Genomic DNA, 25,752 nt, shown 5'->3' on the forward strand with positions numbered 1-25,752 from the left:
TTATTTATTTTTTATCACAGTATGTCTGTGGCCTTACCTGGCGAGCCTGTCTGCTTTTGCGGGTGCCTGCCTTGCTGAAGCCTGCCAGGATGATGCCAGTGTCGTTGCGGGTAGAGAAGGAGGCCAACAGCTCCCCCTGGGGGTCAAGAGACACAGCCGGCAGCTCCACATAGCCCTCTTTCAGTACAGACACACTGCGGATAGGCTGGAACACACACACACACACAAGTTACTCATAGGGAATATGGAAAGTATTTTTGCATTCAGTGTAAGTTGACTCAACAATATGACATCATCATGTACTGCTGGGCATCTTCCTCTTTTACAGCAAAATTAAAATACCAAGACTGTCACTATTCACTCTTCCCAATATGGCTGAGTCTACCTAACACACAGCCTTTCTTACCTCTGACACACAGCCTTTCTTACCTCTAACACACAGCCTTTCTTACCTCTAACACACAGCCTTTCTTACCTCTAACACACAGCCTTTCTTACCTCTGACACACAGCCTTTCTTACCTCTGACACACAGCCTTTCTTACCTCTGACACACAGCCTTTCTTACCTCTAACACACAGCCTTTCTTACCTCTAACACACAGCCTTTCTTACCTCTGACACACAGCCTTTCTTACCTCTGACACACAGCCTTTCTTACCTCTGACACACAGCCTTTCTTACCTATGACACACTTACTTTCTTACCTCTGACACACAGCCTTTCTTACCTCTAACACACAGCCTTTCTTACCTCTGACACACAGCCTTTCTTACCTCTGACACACAGCCTTTCTTACCTCTAACACACAGCCTTTCTTACCTCTAACACACAGCCTTTCTTGACACCATAGGAGTCTCGAAGCAGGTCAAAGTTGGAACGGGCAATCTCCATGTTTTTGATGCAGCCCACATAGGACCGTGCTACTACTTGTCTCCTGCAAAAATAATTCAATTCACAATTTACCTTATTTTACTTTATGTAGAAAAATGAAAAAATACACAAACACCAATTCACACACTAAGCTCAATATATACATAATGGAGTAGGCTAAGGAGCTACACCAAAAACATATTAATGACAGCAATACAAATGCATATCAACTAGGAATATCTTGCAGGTAGGTGAAGTATGCACCAAAGTAGTTCCAGTACCTGATAGGGCGAGACATGGGCAGTCCCCCGATGTAGATTGGGTCCAGGTCGGAGCGGTTGAGGTCGGATGCGGTCCCAGGAGACTCCGCCTCCATGATCTCTTTCTCTGATGAGTTGTCTGCCGCCATCACCGCCATATAAACTAGGAGGAGGGGAGAGATACAATACTTTACATGTCATAGGCATTATACCAGGTTAACTACAAGACAGTAGGGGTATGAATAGTGTTTCAATAGTGCCAGCGAGAAATTGGAAGAAAAAATGTGTGGCCCCAAAAATGTTTAGTTGTCAACTCTACCCTATAACTATGAGCCTATGACCTTTGACCCACCTTTGCGTTTGTTTCTCTGCAGGGTGATCTTGTACCAGCTGCCGGTGTTGTAGGCTTTGTTGGAGGTGAGGGTCAGAGGGCCGGAGCCCAGTTCAAAGGTCAGACGCACTTGGCCCTCCACCAGCTCAATGGACAGGAAGTCCCTCTGTAATGACAAATAAACACATCAATCTATCAATCAATCTTTATTGTCCCCATAGGAGAATTTGGTTACATCAGAGGATAATAGCTGACCACTATGTGCTAACTAGGCTACAAATACAGACTGTTCAGTGTGGTTGTAGTGTGTGTGTGGGCCAGTAGGGGCCGTACCGTGCCGTTGGAGGCCAGGTAGAGCAGCAGGCCGTTGGGGGAAAGGCTCTTGAACAGCATGACGATTGAGGTGGAGGTGGAGCGGAGGGGTTTCTCTACCACTGAATAGCCACTTCCATCAAAGTGGAAGGACGTCTCCTCTGTCTGCGGACTCATGAAGCAGCCGCGACACTGGCCCTCCCTCTCAGCGTAGTTCCACAGCCCGATGTTCTTCTCGTTGAGCGACGCCTCCCCCATACAGCCCTTAAACTGGCTCATCTTCACCACAGAGGACTGTAGACACAAAAGAGATTGAATCAATTGTTTTAGATGATCTAAATTATTTTGTCCTGTGTAATCTATTTTTATAACACAGTTTTATTAGTGGAGAAAACATAATGAAAGATGTTGACTCAACTTGAATTAAATGAGTTCAAGTTCTCACCGACCCAAATTGCTGACTAGAACCATTGCTGAGTGAAAAATACCCAGCCAGATCTTAATACTGTACCTTGATCTGGCTTCCCAGGCCACCAACGAATATCAGGGTGGACTTGTTGACTTCCAGGATCGTAGCGGAGCCTGGTGAGGTGGTCTTCACCGCGGGCAAGGGGTCTGACTCCAGCTGGTGGACTGACAGTGTGCCGTGCTTCCCAAAGCGCGTGGCATTGATGCGGTGCCACTTGTTGTTGTTGATCTTGACATCAGGGTACTCCAGCTTGGCGTGGCCTGAACCCGCATCCCACAGGAACGCCACCTTGCCATGCTGCATCTCCACCGCCATGAAGTCCACCTGATATACAGCGTAAAATTATACATTTACTTTACACATGTCAGATAGAGATATGCTTATACTGGTAACACTTTACATTGACATTATACAAGGTTTATGAAGGGTAGTTTATAGATGGTTTATTTATAACTATCTGGTTGAATGTAGATTATATACAGTAGACTTTAGTTTAAAACTGACTTATGGGTAATCATGATTAGGTATTTCATAGGATATTCAGTACGTGTCAATGTGTGACTTACGCTGGAGCTGCTGCCCATATAGAAGAGCAGGTTGTCAGGCTCGCTGGTCTTGACGGTCATGGTAAGAGTGTTGAAGTTACTGGAGGACACCTCAGGCTTGTAGGCCCTCACACAGTTTTTGTCTGCCAGCACTGCCACCTTGATCTATACAGGAGAGAGGAGGACATAAACAGTATTACAATGGAGAGCAGAGGATGTATGCCCATGTACAGTGTGTGTGTGTGTGTGTGTGTGTGTGTGTGTGTGTGTGTGTGTGTGTGTGTGTGTGTGTGTAGCAGTGACTAACCGAGGCAGCTTGTTTGCGGGCCTGGTTGATCATCTCTCTGATCTCAGACAGGTTTCTGCTCAGGTTCTCCCCCAGGGTCTTGAGGGGTTTGAGACGGTCATACAGCCTCTCTGTACGACTCTCTGCCTCCTTCAGCTTAGACTCAGCTGTACTAGCTGAGAGGGACAACAGATAGGACAGGTTAGTGATGCTTATGGCATCTTACTCATCTCTAGAAATTAGCCTCTAAAGTGACATGACATGATAACATGATAATAACATTTTACTAGCATTAGACAGGTATTTGGGGCACTACTTTTCTTCAAATGTGGTGTAGTTTAATGTGGAAAGGATGGAAGCGAGGGTGAAAAACGCTTCCATTACAAAGTCGCTGGCTATAATCTAGCTAGAACCATAGTCGGACGTCTGAAGGATGTGTTAGTCTCACCAGTGGAGTGTGAGTCGGAGACCAGCTGGTTGGTGTTGGAGATGCTGGTTTTGGCCTGGGCCACAGCCGTGCTGGACTCCTCCAGTCTGACCTGGAGCTCCTCCAAACGCTCCAGCGCCCTCTGTAGGGAAGCGTTGGCCAAGGCAGCCTGCTCCTTGGCTTCCAGCACCTGCTCACTGGTGCCTACTAGGGGCAGCACAGGCAATGTCACACAAACTGTTTCCCCACTGTCTAGTGTGCCTCCGAGTTCGTGATCAAGTGTTAAATATATGACTTTTGTCTACAGTATGTTAAAGCAGAAAGGATACATAAAAGAACAGTTGAGTTGACAGGGCAGCAGGTTGCAGTGCCACTCACCGTTGGGAAGGCTGTGAAGCAGGGCCCCTTGCTCTGGGATCAGACGGCTGGTGTTACAGAGTTTCTCTTTCAGCAAGGCCATTCTATCGGTCACGTCACTGATGTTAGCCAGGAGACCTAGGGAGGACACACATATAACATTTACTACCATAAGGCATCTTGTGTGTGTGTGTGTGTGTGTGTGTGCGCTCCAACTCACCCTCAGTGCTGTTTCTCAGGGCCAGACTCTCAGCCAGAACATTCTCACTACGCTGCACAGCCTCAGATCCAAGATCAGTTAGAGACTCCTCTGGCTGGACAGTCTACAGTCAACACACACAGTTATTTACTCCTATAGCTAGCAGGTTTCTGACCCACAACACACTTCATATCCAATGTAGTAGTGGTTATTCTATAGCCTGGTCCCAGATCTGTTTTGTGCTGTCTTGCCAAATCCTATGGCGTTTGCATTAAATGTCCATAGGGGCAAGACAGCACAAACAGATCTGGGACCAGTCTAGTTATTATATGGTCTGATATTAATAGTGAATGTACACTAAATGAGTGTTGACTCACCATATTGAGGGCCATAGTAGCGGTCAGGTTGGCTAAGTTAGCCATCTCCTCTGCAGGCTGGACGTTAGCTCTGATGTTAGAGTTACCATGCACTGCACTGGTGGCGTTCAGAGTGGCATTCATCACCTCCACTAGAGAGCTACATACAGGAAGAAGAGGTTAGGCTGATGTGTATGGACTTAATCGCTATTATATCTATTTAGTCCTATTTCTATGGCCTAATGTTTGTGATGACGAGACATTTTGAAATACATAGACAAAGATACATATGTAGAAGTTCACACACACACTCGCCTGACTGGCGGCACACACACACACACACCTCTGCAGACCCTGGGCCTTCTTGCTGAGTTCCCGGGCGTGGTCCTCAGCCTTGTAGACGAGCTCCAGAGCATCTTTCTTCCTCAGCTCCATCACCAGAGCGTCCACATGCTTCCTCAACATGGGGTTCCACTGCTCCAGCTGGTCCTTGGCCCCCTCCAGCTGCTGTACAGGTCACACACACCACCAGTTCAAACAGACTCAGGCTCTACTAGCAATACAGTCTTTTTAATCTTAACCCTCCCGTTGTCCTAGGGTCAAAATGACCCGCCACTGTGTTGAACCAACTTTATTTAATTTTTATATTTTTTGGATCATTTGTGAGAAGGAGGCAGTGATACTTTCTTTAAAGTCTCACTGCCTCCTTCTCACAAATGATCCCCAAAATATAAAAATTAAATAAAGTTGGTTCAACACAGTGGCGGGTCATTTTGACCCTAGGACAACGGGAGGGTTAAGTGACTTCCTGTTTAAATAAAGATTAAATCAACAAATAAACAAAATAGGGGGATGCTACTTTATTGCAGTTGTACAGTATATCCCATGTATTTGACATGGATATGGTGGTAATATGGTGTTATGGTATGACTTACAGAGGTGATGTTGCCCATTTCCTCTGCTAGATTGACAGCATCAGCCAGGATGTCCTGAGTCTCCTCCAGTTGGGTTTCTGCTGTCTGGTTCAGCCGGCTCACATTCTGCTTCAGACCCTACACACACAGAGACAACACAGTCTAAATACTTCTACTGGAAAAATGTATAAACCCTCTACAGTTAAAATGTTTGAAGATGACCAAAAGTCCAAATCAAATAACTTCACAACCTATATTTGACAACATTGTACATTTTAATAAAAGTGACCTGATATGGCACAGACCAACAATAATGGCAAACTTGACTACATGTCATTTATATCACATTAATGTACTTGAGTATAGTGAGTATAGTAAGTGTGAGTATTGAGTACAGTGAGTATAGTAAGTGTGAGTACTGAGTACAGTGAGTATAGTAAGCGTGAGTACTGAGTACAGTGAGTATAGTAAGTGTGTACTGAGTACAGTGAGTATAGTAAGTGTGAGTACTGAGTACAATGAGTATAGTAAGCATGAGTACTGAGTACAGTGAGTATAGTAAGTGAGTACTGAGTACAGTGAGTATAGTAAGTGTGAGTACTGAGTACAGTGAGTATAGAAAGCATGAGTACTGAGTACAGTGAGTATAGTAAGTGTGAGTACTGAGTACAGTGAGTATATTAAGTGAGTACTGAGTACAGTGAGTATAGTAAATGTGAGTACTGAGTACAGTGAGTATAGTAAGGGTGAGTACTGAGTACAGTGAGTATAGTAAGTCCTGAGTGGCGCAGTGGTCTGAGTGGCGCAGTGGTCTAAGGCACTACATCGCAGTGCTAACTGTGCCACTAGAGATCCTGGTTCGAATCCAGGCTCTGTCGCAGCCGGCCGCGACCGGGAGACTCATGGGCGGCGCACAATTGGCCCAGCGTCGTCCAGGGTAGGGGAGGGAATGGCCGGCAGGGATGTAGCTCAGTTGATAAAGCATGGCGTTTGCAACGCCAGGGTTGTGGGTTCGATTCCCACGGGGGGCCAGTATAAAAATATATGTATTCACTAACTGTAACTCGCTCTGGATAAGAGCGTCTGCTAAATGACTAAAAATGTAAATGTAAAAAAAATACAGTGAGTATAGTAAATGTGAGTACTGAGTACAGTGAGTATAGTAAGCGTACTGACCTGGTACTCTGGCAGGTTGGTGTTGATGCTCCCCAGCAGGGTGTGTGTGTGGTTGTTCTTCTCCCTGGCAGTCATCAGTAGGGCATGGGCATCCTCTAGCTGTTGGTGGTGTTCAGTCAGGGTGGTAGAGATGTTGAGGGTCTGGGACTCTATCGCCCCCTGGGGCTCCTGGATGTCCTTCAGCACCCTCTGGAGGAGAGCCTCAGTAGCACTGTGGTACAGGGGTAACCACAGCAGGGTTAGTCACTTTAGGAATACACATTAATGTACTATAGTGTTGTAACTATACTTTAATACAGCTTTACTAAACACCATTACAGCTCATAACAGTGTTACACAGTATGCCTATACTCAATCACCCCAGCATGACTAGAAACAGTATTACTAACATTACAGCGTAAACATCCAGAGAGATTATATAGAGATTTTCTAGTTAAGTATTGACAGTTGATTTCTGTGTGCAGATAGCTGGTTATTGTATGGGATTGAATCCAGGAAGGGTAGCCTACATTAAATCAGCACCTTATATGGCTAACTGACCTGAGTTCTGTAGAGACGCTGGCGTTGGCCAGGGATAGGTTGACTGCTCTGATGGTTTCCAATATGGCCGCTATCTGCTCTCGTAGCCGTGTGCTGTTAGCCTCGTCCTTCTCCACGTTCTCTGTCCTGTTCAGACGGCCAGCCTCCTCCGCCAGGACTGAGCCAATCACAGAGAGGGAGGGGCTTAGATGTTAACCGTTTGTCTTATGAACAAAAACGTTTCACTTTTACTCAACCAGGAGATATCACAAATATTGTTCAATATCACAAAACAGAAAATCGTACACTAAATGGGCATACTTTGAAGTTACACATTTCCTATGGAAACCTAAAATGGAATAGGAAAACATAGCAATGGATGTTGCGCTGTTGCTATTTGCTGAACCTTGTATGGCAGTGTGAATGGTGGTGATGTACTCCAGAAGCTCGGCCCCCTGGGTAACGCTGTTCTCTGTGGACTGGGCCACTTCCTCTCCATCAGCAGACAGCCCTGTAGCCTTCCGTAGCAGTCCGTCTATGTCCTGGGTGAGATTTGTCAAGTCCTCCTCCGCCCTATTCAGGTGATATGCTGGGCTCCTCTCCCAAGACATCAGATTCTAGGAGAGAAATTAGGACAAGTGTGTTACAACAGTCTTTCTCTAATTGAATGTGTCCTGAGTACTTCTGAATTTAACACAGGGGATTAAACAGCTGAGTTCATGACCTCCTAGACAGAGAGGTATAATATGACCCCTCTTTTACCTTGACCTCTCGTGTGTCGTTCTCCAGGCTGACCAGTGTGTTGTAGGGGGACAGGATGACCCCGGTCAGGTTGACAGACAGGAAGGAGCGCTCTACTGCATCCAGGTCATCCAGGAGGTCCCCCGTACACTTATCATCACACGCTGAGGGGAGAGGGAGTAGGGAGGGAGGGAGGGAGAGGAAGGAGTTTAGGATATCAGATTTCAATTCGGACGTTATTGCAGTGTGTGTGTGTATTCTATGAAAGATGCAGCAGAGGTAACCACTAGTACAAGTCTAAAACTGATAAGCCCCCAACATTTACACTAATGTACTCTCGTCACGAAACATATAGTTATCTTGGACATATCTTTAATGTTGCTGGCGAGTGGGGGGAACAAGTTGAGGAGCTCGTCCATGAGTATTCAACCAGGCTTGATCTGATTGACATTTCAACTCTGCCTGTGGTAATGAAGCTAGAAGCTGTGAGACAGGTGGCCCTTGCAAAGATTCAATATCTGATTGCAAATGTCATATCCCAGAGAAGGTTCTGAGGGAAATTAATAACAAAACTGTTCAAGTGGTGAGAAAGTGGCTATGCTTAAACACACACACCACACATGACGTTGTCTTCCTGAGCCAAAGAGAGGGGGGTTTAGATGTCCCAAATATTGAGTGGATTTACACTGGTTTGATGTTGATGATGATGTGTTTTCCTGTGTGCCAAATACACCAGATATTGTTGTTGTGGGGGAGGCCAGAGGGAGGTGCTCATTTTGGAAGTGGGCTGCTCATTTGACGGCTACGTGGAGCAGGCCTTTGCCGAGAAGCTGCTTATGTACCAGCCCCTCGTGGCACGCTTGGACTGCCTCGGGTGGAGGTGAAAGCTGGTAGCGCTGATATTCGGCAGTCTCGGCCACGTACACAGGCTTGCAGTGCGTGGCCTCCAGATTGCGGGCCTGACAAAAACTAGGGCAAAGCAATTGGCTAGGTACTGCTCTGTTTCAGCTTTCGTGGGCAGCCTAGCTGTTTGGAGAAGGAGGTGCTTTCTGTACCCTTGAGTGCCATGCATACAGGGACCTTTGAAATGTTTGGATTCTTTTTTTGTAAATTTGATTGGTGTATTCAAATAAAGTATTTAAAATGTTTGTGTGTGTGGGTTGGTTGGTACTCACAGACACACTGGTCCCCGTCCAGGACGTGTCTCGCCTCACACTGGTCACACAGGTGTCCCCTAACCCCGGCCTTACATTCACACTGGCCCTTCAGAGAGTCACACACTAGATGGAGAGAACCTGCAGTACTACACTGACACGCCTCACACTTCTCTCCTGGAGCAGATGGGTTCCCATAGTAACCCACTGAACACCTGAGAGAAAGGGAGAGAGAGGCGGGGGGAGGGCAAAGAAACAGTGGGAGGGAGAAATCATGTAATAGAGAGATAGAGGAAGAGAGGGAGAGAGAGAAACAGAGAGAATAAAACGTCTCCATCTGAGGTGTATCGATGTCTTCTAGTGACAGAGACACTTGCTGAGATCCAACAGGTGACAATGTAGCTGAATAGTACTCTCTCTTACCTCCACAGTGGTTGTATAGTACTCTCTTACCTCCACAGTAGCTGTGTAGTACTCTCTCTTACCTCCACAGTAGCTGTGTAGTACTCTCTCTTACCTCCACAGTAGCTGTGTAGTACTCTCTATTACCTCCACAGTAGCTGTGTAGTACTCTCTCTTACCTCCACAGTAGCTGTGTAGTACTCTATCTTACCTCCACAGTAGCTGTGTAGTACTCTCTCTTACCTCTCACAGTAGCGTCCCTCGTAACCAGGCTTGCAGGCGTTACAGCGGAAGTCTCCCACCACTCCCTCCAGAGCACAGGTAGGACTGAAGCTAAACCACAACACACACACACACACACACACTGGGTCAGACAGTGCTATACACACAACTATATCTCCTCACTGCCCTCTGCTGGGTAAGGCCTGTATTACCAGAGGATACCCATTCACTAAATCCCCCTTGAACTAGACTATAGCCAAACAGCTTCAGCATTCTAAGGAAAACCAATTTCTTATGAGACTGAATATGTGCTAGTGTGAAATCAATACTTGGACTATCTCTTCAAAAGACACACTATGTGTGGAATGAGAAATTAGCATTTCAACTCAAAATTCAACAAGTCACTTATCAGAATGCGTGACTGACAGGAGGAGAGTGAGAGATGTACCTGTTCTCTTTGAGGGGGCAGGCACATAGAGAGCAGTCACTGATGGAGCCTTTCACGTTCCCATAGTACCCTGAGCCACACATGTTACAGTGCTCGCCTGCTGTGTTGTGCTGGCAGCCCAGGCATTCTCCTGTGTCCAGGTCACAGGCCTGGCTGTGGTTGTTACACTGGCAGGGCACACAGGGCTGGATCAGGGGTCTCTTCCCCCGCAGGTTCAGATCAGTCACTGGTTGGCGGTAGTAGCCGGGAGCACACTCCTACACACACCACAAACACACACCGATGACAGAGAGGAAATTAAATAATAGACTAAAACACAGTAGTAAGTAGTAAATAGTCAATCGTGTTGTTTTTGGGGTGGAAATCTGTCTGACCTGGCAGGACAGTCCAGCGTAGCCAGCTGGACACTCACAGGTCTCTATCAGACATGCCACCTCCATAACCTCCAACCCCTCCTCCGCCTCTAGGGCCGTATCCATGGTGATATTGGAGATTCTAGTGAAAGACAAATACAATATTGATATCATAGTCACTTTCTAGTGTTGACACAAAACTCGTTTTGTTTGTGTGTGTGTGCTAACCTGCTCTGCTGCAGTCCTGTACCATACGAGGCCTTGATGGTGATGTACTCGATGTTGCTCAGGACCGCCATGAAGTCAGAATGACTCACAGCTTTCTCCGACACAGAGTTGAAATACTTCCACTTGTGCTGATCAAGAGAAATCAAAGCAGATTGAATTATATTCATTTACTAGTAGGATTTGTAGGCTTTAGCTCAGTCGGATAACACAGTCTTGTAGCATGCAGGACATATGGGTTCGAACCCTTGGTAGTCAAACTAGTCCAGCTTTAGGTATTGTTTCTAGTCTCCTCCTTACCTCAGTCAGTGGGACGTCCTGGCGGGTTTTGACCCTGTTGTCAGGGGCGGGCATATCTATGTAGATAACCTTCTTTCCCAGATGACCCCCCCTCATCAGGACCTGAGGCTCGTAGTTGGCCAGGCCGGCCCCATCCAGAGCATAGAACGCCACCATGTAGGACAGCTTCCCTCCATACGACAACAACTAATCAGAGAATATGGAAGAGGATTTGTTAGTATTTGTATGTTTATAATTTTGCATCGCTCTCTAACAGACACACAAGTAACAGAGGTCTGAGATACACACCTTATTTCCCTGGTAGTGTTTGGGAAGCCTCCAGTAGTAGGGTCCAGCCAGGGTGGGGCTCTCTATCTCCCTGGTGTCCAGCAGCATGTCTGGGGTCTGGTAGTAGACCCCTTCCACACTGCCCTGGAGGTCACTCTGACTGACCACACGCAGCAGCTCTGGTTCAGACCCCAGTGTGATCTGTATGGACCGGTAAATATACACCAATGCATGAGCATGTGCATAGACGTGCCCGCGCACACACACACAAAGACGCAGATGCAGACACACATATTTGCTTCATATCAAGAGATCTCATTATCGTGTCATTCAGTTTATTGTAAGCTTTTCCCAATCAATTAAGTACCACACTTTCTCCTCACACCATCACAAGTAGGTTTACCGCCAGCTCAGCTGTGCCATCTCTTTTCACTAATTAGGACCAGGAAATAAATAGCCCTGGCTAGCTACATCTGGGGTCCTTTCAGATTCCTCTGCCTGGGGGGTCGGGGGGGGTGCTCCCTCCGTGTGCCCACGCTAAATGCTACACAGGGCACGTGCGTCCTTGAGCCGGACACCCAGCGGGCACACCAGGCTGCGAGCAGCAGGCACCGTACGTGGCATCACTAAGCGGCTGGCCCACAACAGATGGGCATCCTGTTTAGGCATCTGTCTGGGCATTTCATTTCCTCTCTATTGTGCCCAATTAAAATGAAGTTAATTAGGAGCATTCAGTTCACTCAAGAATAATGAGGATACAGATACTTTTCTTCATCCAGACACAGATGAGGAGAGTAGAAATAGTATACAGCTGAATAGTTACTATACTACTAATAGTTACTCTGGATCTACATGACCTGACCAAATAGCTTACAACTTCCAAATAACTTGTAGATGATAACTTCCTGGCCATGACACATTATCAGGAAAAACGCCAGGCTCCAAGCATGAATCTTTAGATTTGACTTTTGTTACCGTTTGTTACTTGGCTACAAGGTTATAAACGAGCCAGAGAAGACGATTTTGACATAACCCAGCCAAATAGAAGCCAAGGTGTTATACTAATGCTTGTTATTTGAAGAATATAAGAGCATTACCAAACAAAGGTATTACCATCCCAAACGGAGAAAATAAAGAAAAAGTATTTTGTTTGAAAAATGTGCCGTCATTTCATACAGAGGTGGAGGAGTGAAGGCTGCTCAACCCCTTCAGACAGTGACGGACAGTTTCTCTATCCTGTTAGCATAGCCACCCATCTGTAGAGGAAGCAGATGGGCGGGACTAAAACAGGAATCCTGTTCAGAACGTTGCATATAGAGATAGAATGAATAGAGCAGACACGATTCACTATTCTATCCGACAGATAAGTAATATCTGTTCTACATGATGCATTTCTATCTGAACCTTCTGTAACGTTTACCTCACTGAACAGACCCCAAGTTGAGTTTTGATAGACTTTACTCACCGGTACACGGACCATCCCACTGAGCTCCTCGCAGTCTGAGGAGACCCCGAAACAGAAACAGGGGCTGCAGCCGGCCGGGTTAGGACCAGATAGGCCGAAGGTTCCCTTCTTACACTCATCACAGCCTCCTCCGCCCACATTGTCCTGGCAACCACAGACCAATAAATTAAAACAGACAACATACTTCGAACGGACACAATAAAAGACAACACTATCATAGGCCATAAGGGTTTACTGCTTGTTTGTTCAACCAGTTTTCACAGCGGTTGTAGTACCTTGCACACACAGTTCCCTGGGGCCTCACAGCTGCACAGGCCCAGTTCCTCATCACATAACTCCTCTCTGGTGCCGTTGATGTTGCAGTTGCACGCCGTGCATTCTGGGTAGCCCCTGTAGCCCATGGTGCAGCGGTCACACTTCTGCCCGGCGAACTCCCGGCGGCACAGGCACTGCCCATTGGTGAGGTCACACTGGGTGGCAGAACTGCCGGCCTCACTGCACTCACATGACTAAGGACAGAGGGGCAAAGATGAGCTTTTATGAACACTTATTATGATAGGAATGTGCTTATTAATAACTTATGAAGCATCTATGTAGGCCTTAAAATACCATACGTAGGCCTTATAAAGGCTTATAAAGCCTTAATGTTTATAGAGGTGTGTTTTACCTTACAGCCTGCTACAGTGTCGTGACCCCAGTGACGTTCCTCACACAGCTCACACTTCTCTCCTATGGTGTGGGGAGGGCAGATACACTCGCCTGTCGTTGCGTTACAGTTTCCGTGGGTGTGGGCACACTCACACTCTGATGGAGGAGAGGAGAGAAAAATAACAGAAATAGAGAGAGAAAGATAGAGAGAGGGGAGGGGGGGGGGTGTGTAGAGAGAATTAAGATCAGATCAGAGTGAAACTCAAATGAATATGTCTGTTAAAGTTTGTGACCTTACGTGTACACCCGCTGTCCTGGTAGTTGAAGTAACCATGGTAACAGCGGTCACATTTGTCCCCGGCCACCCCTGGGATGCATTGGCACAACCCCTCCTCCTCACATGCTGTGGACACAGATCCTGATTGGCTACAGTTGCAGTCTCTGCACCCCTGTCCACTGAGAAGACTGTGGAAGCCCACCTGGAAAACACACCGAAGAAAATACCAATTTTTACTAACTTCCATCAGCTAACCACCTGACTCCATAATTATTACATTTACATTTACATTTTAGTCATTTAGCAGACGCTCTTATCCAGAGCGACTTACAGTTAGTGAATACATATTTAAATTTTTTTTATTTTTTTTATTTTTTTTTTACTGGCCCCCCGTGGGAATTATGAAAGTCTTCTTGATTTTCCCTCAAATATATCCAGACATACAGATGTAGGATCTTAATCGGATCACCCTGCTGCAGGAAATGTTAAATTTCTAGTGTATTTGAAGTTTAAAAAGGCTTCTGAAGTTTGTAATTTCCACTTTGAAATTTCAGACTTGATTTTCCCTTACAAAAAAATGTAGCAACCCCTACAAAAATGTCCATGATTTATAATCCACATAATAATTCACATTTCCATTTGCTGCAGGATAATTTTCCTGCTGTAGCAAACTGGCTCAAATGAAGATCCTACATCTGTAAAATATGCTTATTACTCTGTCTGTATCCTTGATAGAGAGCATGTAGCAGGATGCCAAGAGACACTAGATGCCAAGAGACATTAATCAAACATATCGAAAGAGAGAGAAGCCCAAGACTGCTCGCTGTTCTCCCTAGATAAATATGTTCTAAATTCATGAGCTTTTGCTTACATTTTAACAGTCCTTGCCCAGCCAAAGACCCCTCCCCCAACCAAAGAAACCAACTCTGCTCTAAATAAGCAACAAAATAATATCACTCTCTCTCTCTCTCTCTCTCTCTCTCTCTCTCTCTCTCTCTCTCTCTCTCTCTCTCTCTCTCTCTCTCTCTCTCTCTCTCTCTCTCTCTCTCTCTCTCTCTCTCTCTCCCTCCTTCCCATCTTCCCTTGCTCCCTCTGTCTTCCCTCTCGCTCTTTGCCAGGGTGTGAGCAGACAGATTATCTGATCGTGCTAATGAATATATCCAAAACATTGGACTGCATTTCGACCAGCTGGGCTCTATTGGAAGGCGAGTGTGGGAAAGCGGGACGCAGGGAGGAAAGAAGCGGGAGACCTTGGACACCCTCTGAGAACTAAGCGTTCCAATGGACTGGGCTGGAAACTTAGCATCCCTTTCCAAATTCCAAATACTAATTCCAAAGAGAGGTGTGCGAGTAGGGTGGAATTACACAGAAAATGGACTAGGAGGGTGGAAGGAAGGGCCTGGAGTTTTTCTTGGCGTGACCATAGACCATAACTAGGGCCAATTGTTTTTTTCTGGTAAGAAAAACTCTTGGCCCTATGGTATGTGAGTTTTTGAAGTTGTGAAAATAATATGAAACCGAGCACAGAGAATGATATACAGGCTACATACCTGACACTGGTCACACTTATCTCCCACCACATTGGGTTTGCAGGTACACTGTCCAGTGAACAGGTCACACATGGCCGAGTACGACCCGTTTCCATGGCAACCGCAAGCTACACATAGTGGAGAAATAGGAGTAAAATATAGTCGTTAACATACATGTTTATAACACCAGGACTAATGCGCCAATTTTATGTTGAAAAGAATACCGGTAAGTGGAGAGATATATCCTAAAATAATCATACAATTCTCAAAGCGCCATTTTGATTATAAAATACTATTTTTTTTCATGTAGTATAGACATTATGCAGACATGGAAAATAATTCAGAAAGTTTAGTTCAAGGAGGCTGAATAGGTGAAAATAAGAAGATACGCAATACTTGCAGTATTGCGATTTTTCCCTAGATGTCAGCCTATCCATTATAAAGAGCTCTTCTACAGTTGTCTTTCATGAAAAGGAAATACACACACTTGAAGTAAAATTGCACATCCATCACAATATTTTTGACCATGTTTGATGGTGAAATGAACTCCACTCTAGGTGATGACTGAATCCATTACCAGTTTCACATATCTCATTATGAACATACAATTCCTATTCTCATAACATACTGTATATGCATTTTCAATGTTGTGGTATGCAGACATTGTCACAAAACCAGGTTTGAGAATGATGCAGTATTACCATACCCAAATGCCAAGGGGATTATTAAGCTACAGATAATTATTATAAGACTTCATAAACTGTTCATAAACTAACTTGAGAGGCCAGGTCCCATACCATATCTTAACTAATTATTTATGTATACACTAAATGACTGACAGGGGGCGCTGTTTTGAAGCCACCACGCCCCCATCTTGGCGCTCTCCATAAAAAATATAGTACAAAATATTTTGGAAGCTATAGAAATGCATTTATTAATGTCTACATTCGTTTTTGACACATGTATTCTATTACAGACACCTTAATGCATACTTTTAAACTATATTATGTGAGCTAAACATTAACATTTTAATATTAAAAATATATAAAAACATTTTCCTTAAATAATACTTTTTTGAAAGTACTAATGTTCCCACTACAATAAAAAATTCATGTCATTTTGTTCTTGAACCATTTAATTGAAATACTGTAGAATTCCATTCATTCCTATGGAGGATTGCTCCTTCTGGCCGACCGGTGGCTTCAAAGCCTCTCATTGGCAAATACATTTTAGTCATTTAGCAGACGCTCTTATCCAGAGCGACTTACAGGAGCAATTAGGGTTAAGTGCCTTGCTCAAGGGCACATCGACAGAGTCGGCTCGGGGATTAGAACCAGCGACCTTTCGATTACTGGCACAACGCTCTTAACCACTAAGCTACCTGCCACCCCGGCATCAGCAATCCAGGGTTTATATACATAATTGTTCGTATCCCGGCAGGGATTGAACTTTGGCCTCCCAGTGCCTAAGGTAAGATGTCTGTATTCACGAAGCGTCTCAGAATCAGAGTGCTGATCTAGGATCAGTTTAGCATTTTAGTCATTTAGCAGACGCTCTTATCCAGAGCAACTTACAGTTAGTGAATACATATTTATTTATACTGGCCCCCCGTGAGAATCAAACCCACAACCCTGGCGTTGCAAACGCCATTCTCTATCAACTGAGCTACATCCCTGCCGGCCATTCCCTCCCCTACCCTGGGCCAATTGTGCGCCACCCATGAGTCTCCCGGTCGCGGCCGGCTGCGACAGAGCCTGGATTCGAACCAGGATCTCTAGTGGCACAGTTAGCACTGCGATGCAGTGCCTTAGACCACTGCGCCACTCAGATCGAATGAGATTACATGGTCAGGGAGGACCTGATCCCAGATCAGCACACCTCTATTCAGAGACACTTATACGGGCTCTGACCCATAACAGACCTTATTGTTAGGAACAGGTCTGACACATGACGAAGCAGATCTAGGTCAAAGTTTAGATTTAATCTCTGGTTGGTTGGCCATGTCCTTCACTCAGCATTCCTCTGACTGACTAACTGCTACTCAGAAACAAGCAAAAGTGTCTATTTCCTGTCTATTCTCACTGTGTAATCTGTGACCTGATTTGGTACATATTATAGATGTACTGCAAGTCTAGGTGAGGGGTGTTTCTTGTAGTAAATGTGTAACTGTGTGGGGATCTGTGGAAGAATCCTCTATAAGGACAACAAATGTCATCATCATCACAGCTCTCTTACCCAGGCAGTTCTTGGCAGTGATGGCGTCACCGTAGTACCCGTCTTCGCACCTCTCACAGTAGTCTCCGCTGGTGTGGCTGTGACACTTCAGACACACACCACTGCTGGTGTCACAGTGGCCCGGCTCCCAGGAGTCCACGTTACCATTACACTCACACACCACACACTCCTGGCCTGCCACCGTCGGGTCACCATGGTAACCATTAGCACACCTGGAGAAGTCAAAGTTAAAAGATTAACACATAATACATTACCTTAATCATACGATTAATAAAATGGTTGAGACTAGTATCGGTGCATACTGTAACTGAGTTTAACTTATAATAAATATTTCCCCATGCAAACTGTTAAGTGTAATTACTAATATGTACTTAGCAACAAGTGAAATATATCTGATTATATAGTACAGGTCTAAGAAGTGAAGAGAAGGTCAAACAGACAAGAAATGATTTAAGAACATTTGGTCTACATACCTCTCACACTTAGTCCCAGTGTAGCCCTGCTGGCACTGGTCACATGTCACCTGCCCAGGGCCCTCCAGGACACAGGTGGGGCTGAAACTGAAGAAGAGACCAGCAGTGTGAAAAGACAGGAGTGTTAGGGGGAGTCTACATGACGTATCACTAAGAACTACAGATTTTATTATTATGATTTGTGTTAATATAGGTATTTTCTTCAACTTTAAGCATTTCATATTGTATGGGGGCAGAACTCTCCCCTTAGTTTCACCACTAAAATTGTTCCACCACTATATTTATGCTTGGTATCTATTCACACAAGAGCTAATTGTTTTTAAATAAAGAAATACAGTATCTGGGGCAGTTGAAACATTTCGTTGTTGACATAAGAACCTACACTGAGTGCACAAAACATTAAGAACACCTGCTCTTTCCATGACATAGACTGACCAGGTTAATCCAGGTGAAAGCTATGATCCCTTATTGATGTCACTTGTTAAATCCACTTCAATCAGTGTAGATGAAGGGGAGGAGACAGGTTAAAGAAGGATTTTTAAGCCTTGAGACAATTGAGACATGGATTGTGTATGTGTGCCATTCAGAAGGTGAATGGGCAAGCCAAAATATTTAAGTGCCTTTGAACGAGATATGGTAGTAGGTGCCAGGTGCACTAGTTTTGTCAAGAACTGCAACGCTGCTGGGGTTTTCATGCTCAACAGTTTGTATAAAGAATGGTCCACCACCCAAAGGACATCCAGCATCCCTGTGGAACGCTTTCGACACCTTGTAGAGTCCGACGAATTGAGGCTGTTCTGAGGGCAAAAGGGGGTGCAACTCAATATTAGGAAGCTGTTCCTAATGTTTTGTACACTCAGTGTGTAACGGCCAAACTCTCCACCACCCAGCGCCCACGCATATTTGACCTATCTATCGCCATGGAGAGGGTTTCTAGAATCTGAATGAATGGCACATTGGCACAGTCACTCACTTGTTCGTCGCCACTATCAGCGGGCAGGCACATCTCTGGCAGTCCTCCAGGGTGCCCTCTGAAGTGTCGCCATAGTAACCGGGAAGGCATTGGTTACAGTGGGGCCCAGTGGTATTGTGGGTACAGTCCTGGGGAATGATTTAAGGCGACAGTGTCCCGATTAAACTTCTTCCTACTCTGACACACATGCCCTTACACTGCCATACACTCCATAGCAACCAAAATGTCTTCTGATAAAACCTCCACTGCCATGTTAAAGGGATAGTTCACTTTTTAAAGTTTTAGATTATTTCAAAGTTTAAAAAACTGTTGGATGACCACCCTAGGTAAATCGAAAATAAGATAAAACTTTGAAAAAGTGAACTATCCCTTTAAGTGCACCAAACTGCTAAACCTAACCGAATCAAAGTGAAGAATCTTCACTAATGCAATTGAATGTAGTAGCTACTAGCTTTAGCATGCCTTTTGATTTACATTGTATATTGACAGAATGAATGCCTGGCAGTAGCCATTGGATAATCATTGCTTTGCCACACGCCATTTAAACACCTAACACAGCATTACTCAGGATTAACTTGTCATCCAATAGAGGGAGGAATTCATTTGAAACAGAGCTCAAAATGGCACGCTATTCACTATAAAGTAGTGCACTATATAGGGAATAGGATGGTCGGCTCTAGCCAAAAGTCGTACACTGTATAGGAAATAAAGAAGCCATTTCAGACGCAGCCAGAAGAGTGACCATCATATGGTTGTCAACAAACACAGCTCAAGCCAGGAAGCTTCATACTGAGGGTTTGTTCATTGGTTTAGCCTCCAACTGTGAAGTGAAGCTCTGACTAGTTTAGAGGTTAGCTAGTGCAGATGTTAGGGTCAGATAAACGGTTGGATGTGACCATGTCCTTATTTTACACAGATGGTGGTGGAAGTAGATACGATCACGCTTAGAGCCCACAAACAAGCCATAGATGTATGGTATATCTATGTTTCATATTCCTACGTCTCTGGCCCTCTGCTGTCTAAACATGACGTGGGACAGATAGGAAAGACTCACCAGACAGACTCCGTTGATGTCACATTCTGTAGCATGATCGTTACACTCACACTGGAGACAGTTGCCTCCGAACAGGATCCCGCCGACGCGATAGAATCCAGATGAACAGTACTATAAACACAAAGAGACAAATAACATCCTAATTTAGCCGTAACTTTTACCCAAAGTCACATTCAATAACAACAGGTATTTAGACTATGTGGCACATACACAGAGTATACAAAACCTTAAGAACTTTCCATGACATAGACTGACCAGGTGAATCCAGGTGAAAGCTATGATCCCTTATTGATGTCAATTGTTAAATCAACTTCAATCAGTGTAGATGAAGGGGAGAAGACAGGTAACAAAATTAGTTTTAAGCCTTGAGACAATTTAGACATTGATTGTGTATGTGTGCCATTCAGAGGGTGAATGGGCAAGACAAAAGATTTAAGAGCGTTTGAAAGGGGTATGGTAGTAGGTGCCAGGCGCACCGATTTGTGTCAAGAACTGCAACGCTACAGGGTTTTTCATGCGCAACCGTTTCCCTTGTGTATCAAGAATGGTCCACCACCCAAAAGACATCCAGCCAACTTGACACAACTGTGGGAAGCACTGGAGTCAACATGGGCCAGCATCCCTGTGGAACGCTTTTGACACCTTGTAAAGTCCATGCCCCGACGAATTGTGACTGTTCTGAGGGTAAAAGCAGGGAGTGCAACTCAATATTGGGAAGGTGTTCCTAATGTATTGTACACTCAGTGTATGACACGATTTAGAAGTTGTGTTTATCTGAAGTGATCTATAGTAAACACGTATTTAAAATATGTGGATTATGTGAGAACCGAAGCCACAACACCGTTGCTCTTCTAACTTGAACTACCTTAGCCATCTGAAATGCATAATGCGCTTTGCTTTTACAATGGATGCTGACACAGCTCAAGTCATTAACAAATTAGACTAGACACATACCGTAGTAAACTGTATTAACCTGGCCACCGTCACATGACCTGGGTGTTTACCTCACAGGATGTGCCCAAGTAGCCCCAGGGGCACTCACACTGCTCCACATCCCGGGCCTGGACTGGGTTAGCAGCACTGATGTCTGCCATGTCCAGAGATACGGTGCTCAACCTGAGTGCCCCCTCTGCGCTGGCATTGAGGTGGCCTCTGATCCTCAGTCCGGCCACGTCGGCCAGTACAGTCATCAGCTCGTCCCGGTCAACCCTCTGGCCTGTGTGTAGGTCTACGAAGCCCTGCGGTAGGAGCTCCACGGAAACAAGCTGCTCCCGCAGGGGCGTCAGGAAGAGCTGCCTGGGGGGCGTCTGGCGCAGGGTCCTCCCGTTCCCCTGGGGACGCATCCAGACAAGGCAGTTAGCAACACATTTCGATTTACATTCGGGTGATTCCATAATGGTAATCAAATCTATATTGGTCTAGGGGCTAGGGGTTTCTTTTACTGTAAACTAGGTTTACAATCTTGCATTCCACTGCTAATATCATAGCCAGGTTGAATACCTATCTAGATAGCACAATATTAACTTACCTCAATAATCAAATCGAACTGTGACGGCAGAGAATTGTCCACGTTGTCCACTGAAACATCATAGGCCACAGTGTAGTTCAAAAACCCTCCGTACGATGTCAGCTTCAAATAGCAATGGGAAAAATGAAAAGGGGAAAATTGTAAAAAGAGAGAATGTGTTAGACTCAACAAAACAGTACCTACAGGAAATATGCAATAGTGGAAATTCGTCACACTATATATTGAAGTAAAATCAGGCCCACAAGGATAATTTCTGCCTCTATTTTTCTCTCTTCCTCCAGATATTAAGGCCATGCCAGAAATAATGACTCATTCTAATTCATTAATTCTAATTCTAGGGACTAATGGGTACAGTAGAACACATATAAAACAGGGTCCTAACGAATGGAACCTCATTGATTCAGCGATTAGTAAATCAATCAAATTTGATTTATAAAGCCCTTTTTACATCAGCAGATGTCACAAAGTGCTATACAGAAACCCAGCCTAAAACCCCAAACAGCAAGCAATGCAGATGTAGAAGCATGGTGGCTAAGAAAAACTCCCTAGAAAGGCGGAAACCTAGGAAGAAACCTAGAGAGGTGAGACACTGTGGCCCTGTCCGACGATACCCCCGGACAGGGCCAACCAGGCAGGATATAACCCCACCCACTTTGCCAAAGCACAGCCCCCACACCACCAGAGGGATATCAACTGACCACCAACCTACTACCCTGAAACAAGGCTGAGTATAGCCCACAAAGATCTCCTCCACTGCATGAGCCCGAGGGGGCGACAAACCGGACAGGAAGATCACATCAGTGACTCAACCCACTCAAGTGATGCACCCCTCCTAGGGACGGCATGGAAAGCACCAGTAAGCCAGTGACTCAGCCCCGTAGTAGGGTCAGAGGCCGAGAATCCCAATGGAGAGACAGGAACCGGCCAGACAGAGACAGCAAGGGCGGTTTGTCGCTCCAGTGCCTTTCCGTTCACCTTCGCACCCCTGGGCCAGACTACACTCAATCATAGGACCTACTGAAGAGATGAGTCTTCAGTAAAGACTTAAAGGTCGAGACCGAGTCTGCGTCTCTCACATGGATAGGCAGACCATTCCATAAAAATTGAGCTCTATAGGTGAAAGCCCTGCCTCCAGCTGTTTGCTTAGAAATTCTAGGGACAATATGGAGGCCTGCGTCTTGTGACCGTAGCATACGTGTAGGTATGTACGGCAGGACCAAATTGGAGAGATAGGTAGGAGCAAGCCCATGTAATGCTTTGTAGGTTAGCAGTAAAACCTTGAAATCAGCCCTAGCCTTAACAGGAAGCCAGTGTAGAGAGGCTAGCACTGGAGTAATATGATCAAATTGTTTGGTTCTAGTCAAGATTCTAGCAGCCGTGTTTAGCACTAACTGAAGTTTATTTAGTGCTATATCTGGGTAGCCGGAGGGTAGAGCATTGCAGTAGTCTAATCTAGGAGTGACAAAAGCATGGATTAGCTTTTCTGCATCATTTTTGGACAATACGTTTCTTATTTTTGCAATGTTACGAAGATGGAAAAAAGCTGTCCTTGAAATATTCTTGATATGTTTGTCAAAAGAGAGATCAGGGTCCAGAGTAACGCCGAGGTCCTTCACAGTTTTTTTTTAGACGACTGTACAACCATTAAGATTAATTGTCAGATCCAACAGAAGATCTCTTTGTTTCTTGGGACCTAGAACTAGCATCTCTGTTTTGTCCGAGTTTAAAAGTAAAGAAAATTCCGCCATCCACTTCCTTATGTCTGAAACACAGGCTTCCAGGGTAGGCAATTTTGGGGCTTCACCATGTTTCATCGAAATGTAGAGCTGTGTGTCGTCCGCATAGCAATGAAAGTTAACATTGTGTTTCCGAATGACATCACCAAGAGGTAAAATATATAGTGAAAACAATAGTGGTCCTAAAACGGAACCTTGAGGAACACCGAAACTTACAATGGACAAACCATCCACAAAGACGAACTGATATCTTTCCGACAGATAAGATCTAAACCAGACAAGAACTTGTCCGCATAGACCAATTAAGGTTTCCAATCTCTCCAAAAGAATGTGGTGATCAATGGTGTCAAAAGCAGCACTAAGGTCTAGGAGCACGAGGACAGATGCAGAGCCTTGGTCTGACGCCATTAAAAGGTAATTTACCACCTTCACGAGTGCGGTCTCAATGGGGTCTAAAACCTGACTGTTTCGTATACATTTTCTGTCTTCAGGAAAGCAGTGAGTTGCTGCACAACAGCTTTTTCTAAAAGATTTGAGAGGAATGGGAGATTCGATATAGGTCGATAGTTTTTTTACATTTTCTGGGTCAAGGTTTGGATTTTTCAATAGAGGCTATATCACTGCCACTTTTAGTGAGTTTGGTACACATCCAGTGGATAGGGAGCCATTTATTATGTTCAACATAGGAGGGCCAAGCACAGGAAGTAGCTCTTTCAGTAGTTTAGTTGGAATAAGGTCCAGTGTTACCGGAGGGTGTCGCAGTTCTGGAGTGATCCCACTAGGTGTCCTCCTCCGACAACCTTAGGCACCTCCTCACTCACAGTCTGGACTAATCATGATCCTATTGGTGTCACCTGTGTCTACCTGTTCACCTGTGTATTTATGCCCTCACTTCCCATGCTCAGTTTTCTCTGCTAGTTTCTCTATGCTCAGCAGTACTAATCAGTGTTTGATCGGGAAAGTATGTACAGGTACTCGAGTGTTCTCCCTGTTTCTTTATTATTTCAGTCGTAGTTACTATTTCGTATTTTGGCTGTCAGCCTGTTTTTGGATACTTATTTGCGCCACCTTTCTTTTATCGTGTTAAGTCCGTTATTTTGTATCCTGGCTTCGGGACCACCAGTAAAGATCTTTGTTTCACCATCTCTGCCTAATGTCTATCCTGTACCGCACCTGGGTCACACCTCACACCAACCCTTCCAGTCCAGTATGCAGCTTGAAGGTTTAGTGGCCATGACTATTTTCATGAATGTGTCAAGAGATACAGGATTAAAAAACTTGAGCGTCTCCATTGATCCTAGGTCCTGGCAGTTTTGTGCAGACTCAAGACAGCTGAGCTTTGGAGAAATACGCAGATTCAAAGAGGAGTCTGTAGTTTGCATTCTAATGATCATGATCTTCATGAATTCATCACTGCTGAAGTGAAAGGCATCCTCTCTTGGGGGATGCTGCTTTATAGTTAGCTTTGCGACAGTATCAAATATACATTTTTTAAGTTGGAAAAATAGGATGATCGAGCAGCAGTGAGGGCTCTTCGATATTTCTCTGTACCGTTCCAACATCACAGGACCCGGCCCTACTTGACTATAATTACAGGTCACCCTGTATTAACACACAGTGGGAGGAAAGAAGAGGGGGACTACAAAGGACGAGCGGAAATATAATCGTTTACAGGTAGAGAAAATGAGGGAGAGAAAGAGAAAGAGAGAGGAGAGTGAAAAAGAGAGAAATACAGTAGCAAGAGAGACAGAGAGAGAAAACTACAGGGAGAACAGAGGTCTATTTCCTCCCTCCTATGGGGATTGTGAAATCAATTTGTCCCAAGCTAATACATGCAGGTCATTAGCTAGCTGGACATGTCACTGTGACAGACAACTTCGAGCTCAGAAGGAATACGGGAACTCCATAGGTGAGAGTTTAGTGTAGGTGGCATAGGAACAGTATACTGTATGTAAGCAAAACTCTTACCCTGTTTCCCAGAAAACCCTCCGGGGCGGCCCAGGTAGACACAAAACGGTACGACTGGATCATGGTGATGCTGGGGACAATGAGGTTGTTGTCGTCATCAGTGAGGGGTGCCGTGTAGATGGAGACGCTTTGGGTTGGAAGGAGCCATCCATTGGAGTGAACAGTCTATGGGCCAGGAGAAAACTTCTTCAATACATTTGTCATGAGAACATCACAGGCAGATCCAATTTACTGGTTATGTGTTATTGAGTTCTACAGTATCAAAGAGTTTAAAGGCTCCCAACAAAACGATGTGGAACCATTGGAGTTGGTTGCTGCATATTATGGATATTCTTGTCCAAAGGAACAACTAGGTAATTAAATGGATGTGTGTATGAGGGTATATTTGGATGTGGGTGTTGCAGTGTGTTACCTGAGACAAAGACCAGGGTGAACTCTCACACACGTCAGACACACCGAAGCAGAAACACTCTGTGCATCCCTCTGGGTTACGGTCCTCCAGGTTGTAGAAACCCTGCTTACACAGGTCACAGTTGGCCCCCATCACGTTCTCCTAAGTCACACACACACAGTGGAGAAGATCAGGTTAGGGTGATTAGTTTGGTAGGAACATTCAGGGACAATGAGCACAAAACTGTCTTAGCCTGTTGAGCTAAAACCTAGGCATTAGCTCAGGTCTTCAGGCAAGGTTACTCATCATGCAAGTGTTACCCTATATTACCCCAGTGTTAC

General features: G+C 45.0%; 1 protein-coding gene and 1 non-coding gene across 3 annotated transcripts in view; both read right to left on the reverse strand.

Moving 5' to 3' along the window:
* LOC121569181 (laminin subunit alpha-1-like) overlaps positions 1-25,752 on the reverse strand; it is a 63,738-nt gene that overhangs the window by 9,380 nt on the left and 28,606 nt on the right. The window contains exons 11-48 of one of the 2 annotated variants that reach the window (XM_041879909.1): positions 25,433-25,573; positions 25,021-25,185; positions 21,317-21,418; positions 20,793-21,119; positions 19,789-19,899; positions 18,735-18,862; positions 17,762-17,848; positions 17,289-17,500; positions 15,075-15,181; positions 13,546-13,726; positions 13,267-13,403; positions 12,875-13,108; positions 12,600-12,743; positions 11,156-11,335; positions 10,868-11,053; positions 10,571-10,698; positions 10,364-10,484; positions 9,990-10,246; positions 9,563-9,652; positions 8,939-9,132; positions 7,785-7,927; positions 7,429-7,639; positions 7,044-7,200; positions 6,504-6,714; positions 5,349-5,465; positions 4,757-4,920; positions 4,435-4,573; positions 4,079-4,181; positions 3,880-3,996; positions 3,523-3,705; positions 3,096-3,250; positions 2,810-2,953; positions 2,286-2,567; positions 1,796-2,068; positions 1,484-1,628; positions 1,153-1,294; positions 821-935; positions 38-205 (exon numbers count right to left, since the gene is read on the reverse strand). In XM_041879909.1, coding sequence (XP_041735843.1) covers positions 38-205; positions 821-935; positions 1,153-1,294; positions 1,484-1,628; positions 1,796-2,068; positions 2,286-2,567; positions 2,810-2,953; positions 3,096-3,250; positions 3,523-3,705; positions 3,880-3,996; positions 4,079-4,181; positions 4,435-4,573; positions 4,757-4,920; positions 5,349-5,465; positions 6,504-6,714; positions 7,044-7,200; positions 7,429-7,639; positions 7,785-7,927; positions 8,939-9,132; positions 9,563-9,652; positions 9,990-10,246; positions 10,364-10,484; positions 10,571-10,698; positions 10,868-11,053; positions 11,156-11,335; positions 12,600-12,743; positions 12,875-13,108; positions 13,267-13,403; positions 13,546-13,726; positions 15,075-15,181; positions 17,289-17,500; positions 17,762-17,848; positions 18,735-18,862; positions 19,789-19,899; positions 20,793-21,119; positions 21,317-21,418; positions 25,021-25,185; positions 25,433-25,573 — 6,201 coding nt within the window. Of the gene's footprint in view, positions 1-37; positions 206-820; positions 936-1,152; positions 1,295-1,483; positions 1,629-1,795; positions 2,069-2,285; positions 2,568-2,809; positions 2,954-3,095; positions 3,251-3,522; positions 3,709-3,879; positions 3,997-4,078; positions 4,182-4,434; positions 4,574-4,756; positions 4,921-5,348; positions 5,466-6,503; positions 6,715-7,043; positions 7,201-7,428; positions 7,640-7,784; positions 7,928-8,938; positions 9,133-9,562; positions 9,653-9,989; positions 10,247-10,363; positions 10,485-10,570; positions 10,699-10,867; positions 11,054-11,155; positions 11,336-12,599; positions 12,744-12,874; positions 13,109-13,266; positions 13,404-13,545; positions 13,727-15,074; positions 15,182-17,288; positions 17,501-17,761; positions 17,849-18,734; positions 18,863-19,788; positions 19,900-20,792; positions 21,120-21,316; positions 21,419-25,020; positions 25,186-25,432; positions 25,574-25,752 lie in introns of both variants that reach the window. The other variant, XM_041879908.1, reaches the window with a different exon arrangement.
* On the reverse strand, positions 12,286-12,428 carry LOC121570824. The gene has a single exon (XR_006001563.1). It is a non-coding gene; the product is annotated as a small nucleolar RNA SNORA29 (small nucleolar RNA).

The sequence above is a fragment of the Coregonus clupeaformis genome, chromosome 7 (genome assembly GCF_020615455.1).
Source record: "Coregonus clupeaformis isolate EN_2021a chromosome 7, ASM2061545v1, whole genome shotgun sequence".
NCBI lineage: Eukaryota > Metazoa > Chordata > Actinopteri > Salmoniformes > Salmonidae > Coregonus > Coregonus clupeaformis.